Source organism: Diceros bicornis, chromosome 3 (genome assembly GCF_020826845.1).
Source record: "Diceros bicornis minor isolate mBicDic1 chromosome 3, mDicBic1.mat.cur, whole genome shotgun sequence".
Taxonomy (NCBI): domain Eukaryota; kingdom Metazoa; phylum Chordata; class Mammalia; order Perissodactyla; family Rhinocerotidae; genus Diceros; species Diceros bicornis.
The window spans coordinates 14,440,362-14,453,739 of record NC_080742.1 but is presented as its reverse complement, the minus strand read 5'-3'; the positions used below and the strand labels follow the sequence as shown (position 1 = coordinate 14,453,739).

Below are 13,378 nucleotides of genomic sequence, written 5' to 3'. Positions count from 1 at the left end.
CCTTAAGAGCCAAACTAAGATTTTTTGGATTTTATCCTATTGGCAACAGAGAGCCCCAAAAGATTATTTTAAAGAGAGAAATGACGAAATCAGATTTATTTTTAGTTAGATGTCTCTTATTTCTTAATTACTTTTTAAATCAACAATAATTTTCCTTTCTATTTGGAAGTGAATTGTCCTATCATATTGTTGACAGTAAGTTAGCTCCTTAGAAATAATCTACATATTTAGGCAGCAATTCAGAAACAGTTTAAGATATTTTATTATGTACAAAACTCCGTTCAAAGAAGATGGATTTATTTTAGAGGGGGTAGATATATAGATGGCATGTACTCATTTTTGTGTCCCGTGAATCTGCCTAATTTTCAATCATAGAAACCAAACTCAGAATAATTTTTTATTTGAGAAACACAAATTAGAGGTCAATATTAGAAGCACTTAGGCTTCTCAAGTTTAGTAGATAGTAAAGCAGAAGGAGTCAAGTTCCCACATATAATTTTAACCCTAATTTCATTGTTTTTATCAAGACTTCAACTATATTAAGCTGCCCCCAAATGCCAGTTCATAATTAAATTTCATTTTTAAATACTTGTCAGAGTTTAGCCTTGGCAAGAAGCACTTCCTACCCTTTGAACTTGCAGACTGCTGAGCTGAGGGAAATGGCTGGAGTTTTCCTTTGAACAAAGGCCTACATGGATTTGGTTGAACTTCTTATTTATTCAAATGTTCCTGAATACAAATGAACCACCCTGGTTGGATATTTATTATTGTTCACCTGCCTTGACACAGAAACTGCAAGCACTATGATAAATGGGCTGAAGGGTCTGGTTTCACCGAGGTTTCCTTCTGCTGAAATCTTATTTTGAAAATTTCTCACTGCCATCCTCCCTGGTGAACGTCAGCGTCTGGTCTCCCAAGCCAGTGGTATTCAAAAGGATCTGTTTTTTAAACTTAAACTTGAAATTTCAAGCACACAACAGTGCTTTCATTAAATAGGGGTTTTGGTTGACTCATTATGAAACTGCATAAAGCAAAAACAATTAGGAGGTTTTAGAGACAAAAAGACTTTAAATGAAAAGGACACAAAGGTGATGTGAATAAAATTAGATGGAAGCTCAATACCTATGCTTCAAATGTGAATCCATTACATGTGGAGGCAAAAAATGGCCATTTCTGCACTTGAAAACATTTCATATACTTTCTTGTATATCTAGTGTCCAGTAAGTGCACAGAAAAGGGTAATTTAAACATAGGTTATATATTTTTTTAGGATCTGCCACTTGTGCTGTTATGAACCACGTTGAATTCAAACCAAGGAATGGTTCACTGAGCTGGAGAAAATTTAACTTTTGCCTTCCAGCAATTCATGCCTGTGTGGTTTTTAAGAAGAGTGTTAATTCTTTTCCTGAAACAAGGACTAGACAACACTATTAAAGCAAATTCTTCTCTCTGCATGGTTCAAGGCGGTTTGAAAGGTAGGTTTACATCATTCTGAGAGTGGGCATGCCTCCTGAACAGATTTACTTTCTTCTCATAGAAGTAAAAACGACATGGAACACAAATAACATGATGGTCTAAGTTCTGTACTTCTGTAATTGGAGGAGGTATATTTTAAACTGACACCCAATACCAGTAGGTGAAAATACAGAAGTTTGCATTTCTCTTGTTCAAATTTCCAAATTATATCATCATGCTGTGCATGTAAGCACAGCATGGCAGAAATCACCAAATGCTAAGTGAGGCAGTCTCCATGACACTGGAGCACTGTCCTGTGACTTTATTTCATACTCCTTTAAATAGGATTATTTTCCTGTGGGAACTTGCCGAAGCAAGTCTCAGTTGTCAAAACAATCTAAAATCACGGCCTAGCACCTATCTTTAGGGTTGTTTTCTATTTCATCTAAGTCTTAGCTGGGCAACTGGAGGAAATTAGAGGCCCATTAAAGAGAAAACCTAGAGCTTTTCAGCAATACCATTATGGGCATGGTCTTGATCATAGGTGCCTAAGTGACTGGCTATCCAGGCCTTTTTCCCTGCCTATGACACCTATAAGCATGGATTTTTGGCAGCTGTGCTTCTGTTGCAACACCTGGCTTTCTGGTCATAGCTGATGATTGGTTCAGATTTTCTTTTCTAGAAATGTGGAATTAAGAATTCCAGAAAATGAGAGCTGTAGTTTGGTGAGTAATGTTAATATTAGTATGATAAAAATGAGCAAACTCAGGATAAACGATAAAAAACGAAAAAAAAAAAAAAAAGCAAACTCTTTTTGCTGATGTCCTCACACGTCCTGAATAGAGTCCAAGATAATCTCCAGTATGTTTCCAATAAATTCTTCCACTTTTTTGTAAGTCTCTTTATACTTCTTGCAACATACAATCTTAAATAATCCAATTGATTTTGGATAAAAAGTTTTTTTTGAGCTATTTTCCCCATCCGATTCTTCTATAGTCAAGCTCCCCACCCACCCCCTAGCCTTCTGGTTGTGCTGCTGAATCAGCAGCTCTACCTATTCCTACATCTCCAGAGATTGTCCTTGCCTCCTCAGCTGTCACTTCTAAAGAACTGGGAGGACATTTTGCTTAGTTATGCTTATTTTTTTAAAACAGATTTTCTATTAGAATAATATCCTGGTGTAATAGCAAGAATTAATAAATGACATAACTCGACAACACAAAATATTAAAGTCCTTAGCAATCTGATGCTGATGATATGATGAGGAGCAAATGGATTTATGTTTAAAGAGAATGCAGACTTTCGAAAATTCACTTTCACCCTTTTAGAAAAGTACTAAGTATTAGTAGTTTTGCTCAAAGAAGACTTCTAATTATGCTGAGTTTCACATCGGGAATGTTAAGCTACTTCCATCTTAAAAGTATGATATTAGTACTTTCTTCTTATTTTGACATATCCTGTAAGAATAAGTTCTTTATTCTGAGAGAAAAGACAAATTCTGAGGCAGGCTGCTCTGTGACTTCCTCTCTTTGTTCACTTATATTATTAGTTTTATTTTTTGAACTACCCTTTTCATTTCATTCCTATTAGAATTGAAGCCCTTTACTTCCAAATAGCTTTTCAACAGAAGAGTCAAATATACGAACAAGAATCTGAGAGAGACTGAAAAAATAGAGATGGCTGGGGGACGAGTGTTGACAATTTTTTTAAGAGACACCTGGAATATTCTGTGGGCTTCCATTCTTCACATGTGCCCTTTCCTTGCACAAGAGACATAGGTAAATGTTTGAAAGTCATAAAATTCTAACTGCGTTAATATTGTGAGGTGGGGGCAGGAGGAGAGAGGATTACACCATTAGGTGAAAACCATATTTCTGTTGTTTCCTAATTGATCTAAGAAAGACCCATGGGGATATGAACGCCATGACAGGGTGCAGTCCACGGTGTGCTCTTTTAAATCTGTCTTCAAACTATAAGTTAGTAGACTATCAGCTGTGTCCTATGTTTTAAATATCCATTGATCTGCTTCAAGTGGCAAGCTGAGGAAGAAATGTAAGGTGGAAATTTCCCCCCAGTAAAGTGGCAAGTCAATGACAACGTCAGGGAGAAAACTGTCAAATGAGAAGAATGTGGCATGAAGCAGCAGGGCCTTACCCACAAAGGTGCAGCTTCCCGAAGTGCACGACCTCCCTTCTCCAGCCCTGCATGGTCCCCGCGTAGTAGGTGCTGCTTGGGTGGTGCTCAGTGGAGCACAGGGAGCTGATGTGGCTGCCGCTGTGGTAGCAGAGGGGGAGCAGCAGGTGCCAGGTCGCCCCAAAGTCCCTTGAAAATTCCAGTCTGACCGGATCAGCAGATGAGCTGTCAGTTGAGCATCCAACATTGATCTTGGGGTGGAAGAAAAAATGATACAAATTACCTCAGAGCAACAAGCCTTGAAATGATTCACCACTTCATTATTTTCTCGAGAGTCCATTTTCCTGGGGACTGTCTTGCTGAAATATTTAACACTATAAAATTCTGTTTTGCCTGAGTAATATCATATATTACCTTCAAATAATAATTTTTCATCAAGAACCTCAAAGGGCTTCATGAAAAATTTATTTTCCCTCATTTTATTAAAAAACTACGAAGTGGGTAAGGCAGAGGCTGGCACAGAATTCCAAATTTTATCTTTGGCCCACTTTCATAGCCAAGCCAAGCAAATCGTAAGGAAATGACTGTTTCCCTAATTCTAACCATTAGCTTTTTTTCTGTCTGCTAGATAGGAAGATCTTCTATTTTCCTTCTTGTGATACCTTCCAAAAAATCCCCAAAGTTTTGCACATGGAGAAACTTCAATAGGTATTCAATACTAAGACAAAACAAAATACAATCATTGTCACTATTTCCCTGGCACAGGGAGAGCATTCTCAGAAAGACCTTTTAAACCAATAGGGAAATAACCACTGGACTCCTTTTCCCATACTATCAAGTGATTAAACTAAAACTTAAGTAAATAAATGCATGTGATTCTTCCTATGAAATTTTTCCCTCTTCCAAGTGGGATTAACATTTTCTTTCTGTCATAACAACTGTATATATTTATATTTGTATTCATATTTATAATTTCTGTTGTTGTTGTTGAACTTCTTCTTACGTTCTGATGAGTAAACTATTGACATTTGATAAACTTTTCAACTATAAGCATTTGCTTCTACCTAGATTCTTTTGATGACAGAACTCTTAAAAGAGCCACAGGTGCTACTTTTTATTAACATTTAAGGCATAAATGTTAGAAAATAAAACAGAAAGTTATATAAGTAATTTAAAATAAAATTATAAAATATAACAGAAAGTTTAAAATAGAAATAGAATAATTTCTCCACTAAGGCTTTACTTGGTCTCTGACTTTTGAGATGTAAGAGACAACTCTAATTTCGAGGATGCAGGCAGTTAATCTAAAACAAATATTCAACATTTTGTTCACGCTATTAGGCACTATTTTAAGCTTCTCCAATGGTTGGTGTAGTAGACCTCAGCTATGAAACAAGTATCTTTGAAAGTTAATACTATTGAACAATGGCCCAATGCACCTTTGGTTCTGCTGACTTGATCTAAGTTTTTGAAATACATGAAAATTTTCCTTTCATCCATTATTAATTTGTTCTCTTGACAAATATAAGGAGTCCATGAATATTAATGAAATACATAGAAATTAGAAAAACAGTGTAGTATTATTTTATCTGTAAAATGCATGACAGTATGATAAATATTATATAAATGTGCTGGCATGGTATAGACTACAGTTATGTCGACCTGGGTCCTAAGTAACACATAAAAATTGTGAAAATAATACTAGAAGAGTATAGTCCTTTTCATTTTTATAACGTTTAAAATAATTTATTTCAACAACTTCCCATGGTAGTAGGTGGGGAGATTATGTCATAAATAAAGGACAAAAATTCAGAAATAAACCTTAGTAGCACAATTGGCTCTACTAATAAAACTGAATTATGATGTAAAACCTCTTTTGTCCTTGCACAAAAATGGACTCACAATGCATGAAATTATCTGAGATTTTTCTCCTCTTTCTCAGCTTTTGTTCAAGATAAAATTTAAAGCATTTCTAATAGAACAAAGTCAAGTACCTCAAATTGTATGATGGTGTTCTCATTCACATTCAGGTCACGAGTGGTAATGGAATGCTCACCAACTTCATTTGAAACAAACACCATGGCTGAGTCTTCTTCGCTGTTGTACAAGAAAGCAACAAGGAATCCATTTAGACAAAAGTTCATTGAGATGTGTATTGAGCAGCGGTTTTATTTTTGGCTTGTCAATTAAACACTTACGGTGCTCCCTTTGAAGAATATGGGCAATAAAGACCAATGTTACCACCAGGATAGAAAAACCAATTGTCTTCTCTGGGCCCAAAGTCAAACGTATCCAGAAGCATCACGGGGTTGTTTAAATTATTTCCGTCAATAATGAAGTCATCAACAATCCAGATTTCTTCTTTCTTACCTAAGGCATTTTTGGATAAAGGAAGTTTTTCCAATGGTGAAAATTAGAAGGACATTTTTGCTCACTGGCAGAAAGTAAAGGACAGAAGGAACTTAGTAACAACAGGTTAAACATATGCCTTCTAGACAAGGAAACACAAACTACATAACAGTGTGTTTACAGTGATTAAAGTGTGAAAAAATTAAGCTCTCAATCATATTAAATCGACATAGCCCCAATGGAACAGCCTCAGTAATTTCAGAAAGCTGTGGCAAACAGCTTGGGAACGTGTGCTGCCCTTCCAGTCACAGCGATGCTACGGACCCTCCATTAGCAAGAGTGGGCTTTGAGTTATGTTTTCATGGTTTAGGGGAATCTGTAAGACGTCTGAATCTGTGAGGATGGGCGGTCAGCCTGCGGATTTAGAACTGAGGTACACTAACTAGTCTATTCAAGGAGCAACTTGGGACTTTTTAGACTCAACCCATGACTTAGCATCACGCTTCAGTCAGGCTAAAGGACCATGGCCATTAAAACACCAGCCTGATGCATAATTTTATTTAATTGTTAAAAACTACACAGAAGGAAATACTCTGTGTTGCACAATATTTTTTTTTTCTTAACGCTTTCAAAACTTTTATGTTTATTTGGAGATATTTGGGAAATATACAGAAAACTAGTAGAATCACTCCTTAGGCTGTCATAGAATTTGATTCAGTGACTGAGGCTGGGTGTTTCAGGAAGATATCACTGAGAAGGGCAAACCCAGGCTGCTTTTGCAAAGCACTGTTTGGATTGAACTGGAAATAAGATGATGGGACCATGCCTAGCAGAAACATCAAAATTCTCCAAGGTTGCTTCTTCACTGATTCCTACTGTTAGTACAATTCTTACAAAATATAAAAAAGGATCTGTGAACAGGAGCCTGTAGACATAACCTGATGACTTAAATGAAGCACACATGTGTCTCTCTCTACTCCTATCCCTGGTCTAACTCTAGTAGCTTTCTTCTCTTTCTTGTTTTGGAAGCAGTTGGTGAAAACAATGAGGAAAAATCAGGTAAGCATTCCAAACACAACATGAAGACAACTATCTTCTGGATTGTGAAACTAGTTGCATTTCTCTTTTGGACTTTTATTTGGTGATCATACAAGATTATTTTTTCTGTCCACAATAAGTTAAAATTATTTTATTTTTGACTTACTAGTTATAAAGGAAATTCTGAGGTTAAATTCTAGAGATGGCAGTACATTTTTCTTATCCATTTCTTTGTTACCTCTGCAAAGAATCCGCTTAATGTGATATCTCCATGCTTACTTAGGCCATTAAATGCATGATTTGGTAGAGTCTGGTCCTTTATAATCAGCAGTTAATAGAAATATAGGAAGCAATAAAACATTACAAATTTGTAAAATCATTTTCTGTAACCATTTGAAAAGGCTATTAAATTATACATTCACTTTAACTTATCACTGAAGCAAGCGTTCGTGATAAGAATATTTTATCTGAGGCACTGTCTGCTTGGTGTAAGTCCCTCTCACTTTGTCATGGCATTTTGCTCTAATGTTGTTCTGTCTCACTAATGAAATGGCACACTCAAAAGAACTATGCGTCCCTAAATGAATTCAGCAAAAATGTAGTTACAATTGATGAGTGCCTAATGGTAATGCTGGATTATTTTTTAAAAACCTTAGCTCTGTGACAGGATTTAGCTATATTTATATCAGAGAGAACTTACAAGTCAAGTATGAAGAGATGACAGATATAAAGTTAAATATTCATTGAGACTCCTCAAAAGTGAAGCATGTAAAATGTGTGCTATGAACAGCTGAGCCACTCAGGTGACACTTCCTCCACATCTTAGGAACAAACATGTTAACACGCCACCAGTCTTGACCATAGGAGAACATGTGCATTTTTACCATTATTATAAGGTTGCCAGAGTCTGAATCTCGTAGCGTTGGTTTGGGCAGTATATGGCAAGGGAACATTAATGAAGAGTATGCTGGTCGTTTGAGGGAAGTAGAATTCATCCAGCAGGTGCCAAGTGATGCCCCCATTGATGGAGAATTGTAGTAGAATAGAGTGAGACCTCTCTGGGGTACCTAGAAAGAAGATAACACAGGCATGAAATGTACTGTGATAAAAATGAGGAAATGGTATGTTCTTAGACTATTCTTTTGGCATCATTGCATAAGCTGACTTATATTCACATAGAGGCTTTATAGTCCAAATGCTTCAGAGCCAACTTAAAGTGATGAGAGGTTTGGCTTTCTGTATGAATATATCTCAAAACACACACCAAGTCTTTTCACACAATAGTATCTCCCTCTCTTTCTCAGATGTGAACATGTATCTCTCTGTGTCTTATTTAGGAAATACTACAGCAAAAATTTTTGATTCTACAGGTATCATAATTTTACAAAGGGTCAAACACTTAAATCTCAGGATAAAAACTAAAATCTACTTGAAAATTTATTATACCCAAATGGTATTATTTGTCAAGAAAATTATTTCTTTAGTATGAAAAGTCAGAATGACAGAGTTGGTTTTTTGGGGTTCACATCTGTAAAAGAAAATCCAAAATTTCCGTAAGTTAAATTTTTTTAATTTAAAATTCTTTTTTTATCTTTCTTCCTCATTTTTTTTTTTTTTTTGCTTGAGGAAGATTAGGCCTGAGCTAACATCTGTGCCAATCTTCCTCTACTTAATATGTGGGTTGCTGCCACAGCATGGCTGATAAGTGGTGTAGGTCCATGCCTGGGATCTGAACCTGCAAACCCAGGCTGCACAAGTGGAACATGCCAAAGTTAACCACTACGTCACGGGGCTAATTTAAAATTCTTATGGCTAGAAAGTAGTGATGGAAAAAAGATTCAGGGACATGATGATAAATTTAACTACCATATAACTAGTATGGTTACTACAGCTACAGGAAATTATTATAAAATCAGTAGTTATCTTACTCATATTAAAATTAATTTACATTATAGAAGAACATTTGTGAACATTTACGTACTCCAATTTATGTTTGCTCTTTCATATAATAAAATTTATGGGCCTCAAATCTGTTATTTCTTTGTGGAGGAGGAATTGTGCATGGGGGAATTTTCTTGAAGGGAAATAATGAATTCATACCCATAGAAATGACTTACCTTTTGCTATAAATCTAAGTGAAAACTGGACATACATAGTATTGGCACAGTCTAGATCTCTTGAAATAAGCATCCTTAGTCCTTCCTGAAAACAAAAACATGTATGTTAAGCAATCTTATTTCATTTGCAAAATTATTTTCTTTTGATTTTATACACCTAACTTGCATTTGCTAAATAATAGATACTACAAGTAATGACCAAGAAGCGATATTTGGTCCAGTTTAAAAGGAAAAATTGATCATTTCTCCTTTCTTAATGGCTTTCATTTCCTAGCCTGAATAACACAATTTCGTTGTCTCAACTCTAAATCATACTTCGCTGTGACTTTTATAAAAAGCAGTACAAAAATGAAAACATTACATATCTATGGACTTTTAAAAAATGTAGCCTCTTTTGATCACAGCATGTCCTGGGAGGAGTATGAGGAACCATGGAAAATGTGCCAAGTGCTCCTGCTAGAAGCTGGGAACTAATAGGTAACTTTTTCAGGGTTCCAAGGAGTCTCAGAAACTTACTCCTCCTTTGCACGCTCTGACAGCCCCGGGAGGCTCTCACTCAGGCTGACACACACTCTCCAGTTGGTCAACTTAAATAAGACATACCTAAGCAAGTTCCCATGCCAAGGCTGTAACCGTTCATGCAGAGAAGCCAAGGAAGGAGGAAAGCGATCACATTAGCCTTAGTAATTTTTTCTGCTAATTAACTATTTCTGGTTGCCTGGGATTGACAGATCCATAGCTTGTTTTCTCCACGTGGATACAGGATTGCAATGACAGCCAGTAAAACAGACTTTCACCATGCAAATATCCTAAGGTCCAACAGGCCTTTTAGTCTCTCAGCCGTGACTTCTGAATGAAGTGATCTTCGGTGGTGTAGGGCTGTGTCATACTAAGTGGACACTGTCAATTGATTTCTTAATTATAAACTAACAAATACCAAATGTAGTTTTAGCTATTGAAAGCAAATTCTTCCTTTTCTTCTTAACATTTATTCTAGAGTACATTCCTCGATAGATGAAACATTTTAAATAGAACTACTGTAATTTTGTAATAGCAATCATTTTTGAGTGCCTACAACACACTGGGTTCTAAAATAGACACTTTACTCCTTTAAAGCACCTAGCACTCCTAAGGGAAAGATATTATCTTCATGCTGCAGATAAGAAAACGGAAACTCAGAGAGGGACAGTAACTTGCTCAAGATTACATAGTTTATTTTATTTTATTTTTTTTGTGAGGAAGATCGGCCCTGAGTTAACATCTGCCACTCCTTCTCTTTTTTTGCTGAGGAAGACTGGCCCTGGGCTAACATCCATGCCCATCTTCCTCTACTTTATATGGGACGCTGCCACAGCATGGCTTGACAAGCGGTGCGTCAGTGCACGCCCGGCATCCGAACCGGCGAACCCTGGGCCACCGCAGCGGAGCGCGTGCTCTCAACCGCTTGAGCCACTGGGCCGGCCCCAAGATTACATAGTTTATAAGGAGTGATGGCAGGATTTGAACCCAGATATGTCAGATTCTGAAACTTATCCTCTATCCTTTATAAGATACCAGCATTTTGTTTATTAAATCATCTTTTGGTTTTGGGAGAAGAAATGCAGATAATGTTAAATTTAGAATTTGAGAATTATTTGATATTGTAATGAAAAAGCAGCTGCATCTACACCCATCTCTGAACTTCTCAAATCACAGATTCAAACTTCCAGGACTGAAGGTTGCATGTAAAAGCCTTATTTTCCCGTCTTTGTTTTTCTTTTATCCTAATAACGCACGACCCTCCTCCATCACGACACCTAATCAATGCCTGTTCTTCATGTCTCCATGTCTTTACTCTCTCACACACTTACAAGCAGACAGCCTTGCTTGTTTGTACAGGTTGGTGCCATGTGGATGCTGAGGTAATAGGGAAAGGTAGCTTCTTCAGCTCGAAATGACAAAGGTTTTAAGTGGGTAGTTGACAGTTACAGCTAATAAATGTCCCTTGCTAACATCAAGATACAGGAATATGATTTCTCTTCCTCCTTGATTATGGAAGGTAAGTATAAAATTGTTCCCATGGGCAAACACAAGTCACCCATAAAAGGACCCATTTTACATTGCATCTTATAGGAGCAATTTTGTTGAAAGTGGGCATGATCTGTAATGTGAAAGTATCTTTCTTTCATATTTGCAATATTTGTTTATAGTTCAGCACTTGATATCGATAATGACACAGTCGGTGGAACTGCCAATCCCTGCTTCCGTATGTATTCTAGTTCACACAGATACGATTTTTTTCTCATCCTTTTTCCAGGTTCAGTAATCCATTTGTGCTAAACGCGAGGAGTTCTTTTGCATCCAACAAGCTATTTTAATAGCTGATAGTGCTTTTGAATCTATAAACATTAACAAGAGACTATCATTTCCTTTTTTATGAAAGAATGCCTTTCTAGGTCAAACTGCAATCTACTGAATGGCACACGCTGAGCCCTCTCTACATCTTGCAGAGTTTATAGATAATATGTCTAATACATATCATGCTTGGCTGCTCTTGCATTTGGATAGCTAAAGGGAAAATATAAAAGACTATGTGTCTTCCTCCATTTATAGGCTCTAGGGACCAGGTTAATTCTACTGCTTAAAAATTTATCAGGTGAAGATATTTGAATGATAAAGTCACAGGGCTTCTGCTTTTTGTTCTTGTCAACTGCTTCAAACAAATCAGAAGTGAGCTAGTGGTAATGAGAGCTAAAGCTTTGGACAAGACTAAAAAGCACAAAAAAACAGTAGTTTCCACTCTGAAATGTTCTACTTCAATTTCTTCCATCCTTCGTAATTCTTAGGGACTTATAAATCTCTCAGACTCCTAAGTGTTTTTTCTTTCTCAACCAAACTTGAGAAGAATTCTGGATTCAAACAAGGATGATAGGCAGCATCTACCAACTATAATTGAAAAAGTTGCAGGATATCTAGTTTTCCAAGCGTTAGATGTTAATCATTAAGTTTGTGCAGAAACCCATGCAGATTTTTGTTAAAGATTTCATTTGCACACCTAAATTAGCCAATTTCCCCATGCTGAGAGAGACGGGATGTAGCATGTATTCACATACGAAGACGTGCCAGCTTAGCACCGAGTTTCACACAATTGCTTAACATCTCTCTAACCAGACATCTAGGTTGAAATACAAAAATACGCCACCGACGTTTGAGAATGCTATTTAATTTGACTTAAATGTTTGGTTTTCTTAAAGTCACCAAACAGTTCTATTGGCAGGAGGAAAAGAAAAAAAAAGAAAGGAAAAAGAAAAGACCTTCCATAAAATCATTTTTAAAAATATTGCAAGTTAAATATTTAATACAACATAAAATGCTACATTCTAGAAGTCAAGATTCTAGAAATTGCATATGCATAATTTTTATATATATAATTCCAGCAGAAAGTAAAGAAAGTCTGATTACCAAAGCAGAGGAAAAGTCTTATGCCTAAGTGATCATAAAAAATGACTGTACCGAGAGTGACGTCAGCATCATGGCGGAGTGAGCTTTCCCGTGAATTCTTCCCCCACAAGATACAACAAAAGCAACAGCCACAGACCAACAGCGGAATCCCAGACAGTGAAAAGTTAGAGCGGAGGGATCCACACTGCCGCACATCTGAGAGCGGAACGTGCTGGGCCCCCGGAGGAAGTGGGGAGAGGTAAGGAGAACTCCGCTCCCTCCCCATCAGATCAGCGATCCGGTCCGCGCGGCTCCCAGAGAGGGGGGAGGGGCGGCCCTCGGCGGGAAACTGTAGCTCTTCGGGCTCTCTCAGCCAGTGGGAAACTCCCGCACAGAGGGCTCAGAGGAGCCACAGGGCTACCATCAACATCTGAGCAACCCAGAGAGCGGATAAAGAGGGGCAAACGAGAAGCCTCCCACGTCAGGGACCCAGAGGGCAAAAGAGAGAGCTCCCCCCTCCCCGCAACCCGGAGTCTGCAGCTCGACCAGATCTAGCGGTCCGAGGCAGACCTGAATAAACTGGACTGGACCCGTGGATCGCAGTGGGGAAAACAAAACAAAACAAAACAAAACAAAACTGCGGATCGCAGCAGAAAAACTGGGGCAGAGCGCAGGGGGCTTAGACTACACAGCCCTTTACCACCACACAGTGGCGGCAGGTGGAAATTGCAACCAGAGACTTCCAGGATGAGGAAAATCAAAACCAACACAGGAACCACAATGCAAAAATATATGAAATCACCAGACCAGAAACAAAATGACAAGCACCCAGAAATCAACCCCGAAGACACAGAAATCCATAAACT

At 37.5% G+C, this 13,378-nt stretch overlaps 1 protein-coding gene across 2 annotated transcripts in view; it reads right to left on the bottom strand.

Annotated features, from left to right (window-relative positions):
- Window positions 1-13,378, bottom strand: part of RELN (reelin) — a 485,778-nt gene that overhangs the window by 65,389 nt on the left and 407,011 nt on the right. For both annotated transcript variants that reach the window (XM_058523829.1, XM_058523821.1), the window contains exons 37-41: window positions 9,093-9,177; window positions 7,860-8,042; window positions 5,787-5,958; window positions 5,583-5,685; window positions 3,610-3,839 (exon numbers count right to left, since the gene is read on the bottom strand). In XM_058523829.1, the coding sequence (XP_058379812.1) occupies window positions 3,610-3,839; window positions 5,583-5,685; window positions 5,787-5,958; window positions 7,860-8,042; window positions 9,093-9,177 (773 nt within the window). The remainder of the gene's footprint in view (window positions 1-3,609; window positions 3,840-5,582; window positions 5,686-5,786; window positions 5,959-7,859; window positions 8,043-9,092; window positions 9,178-13,378) is intronic.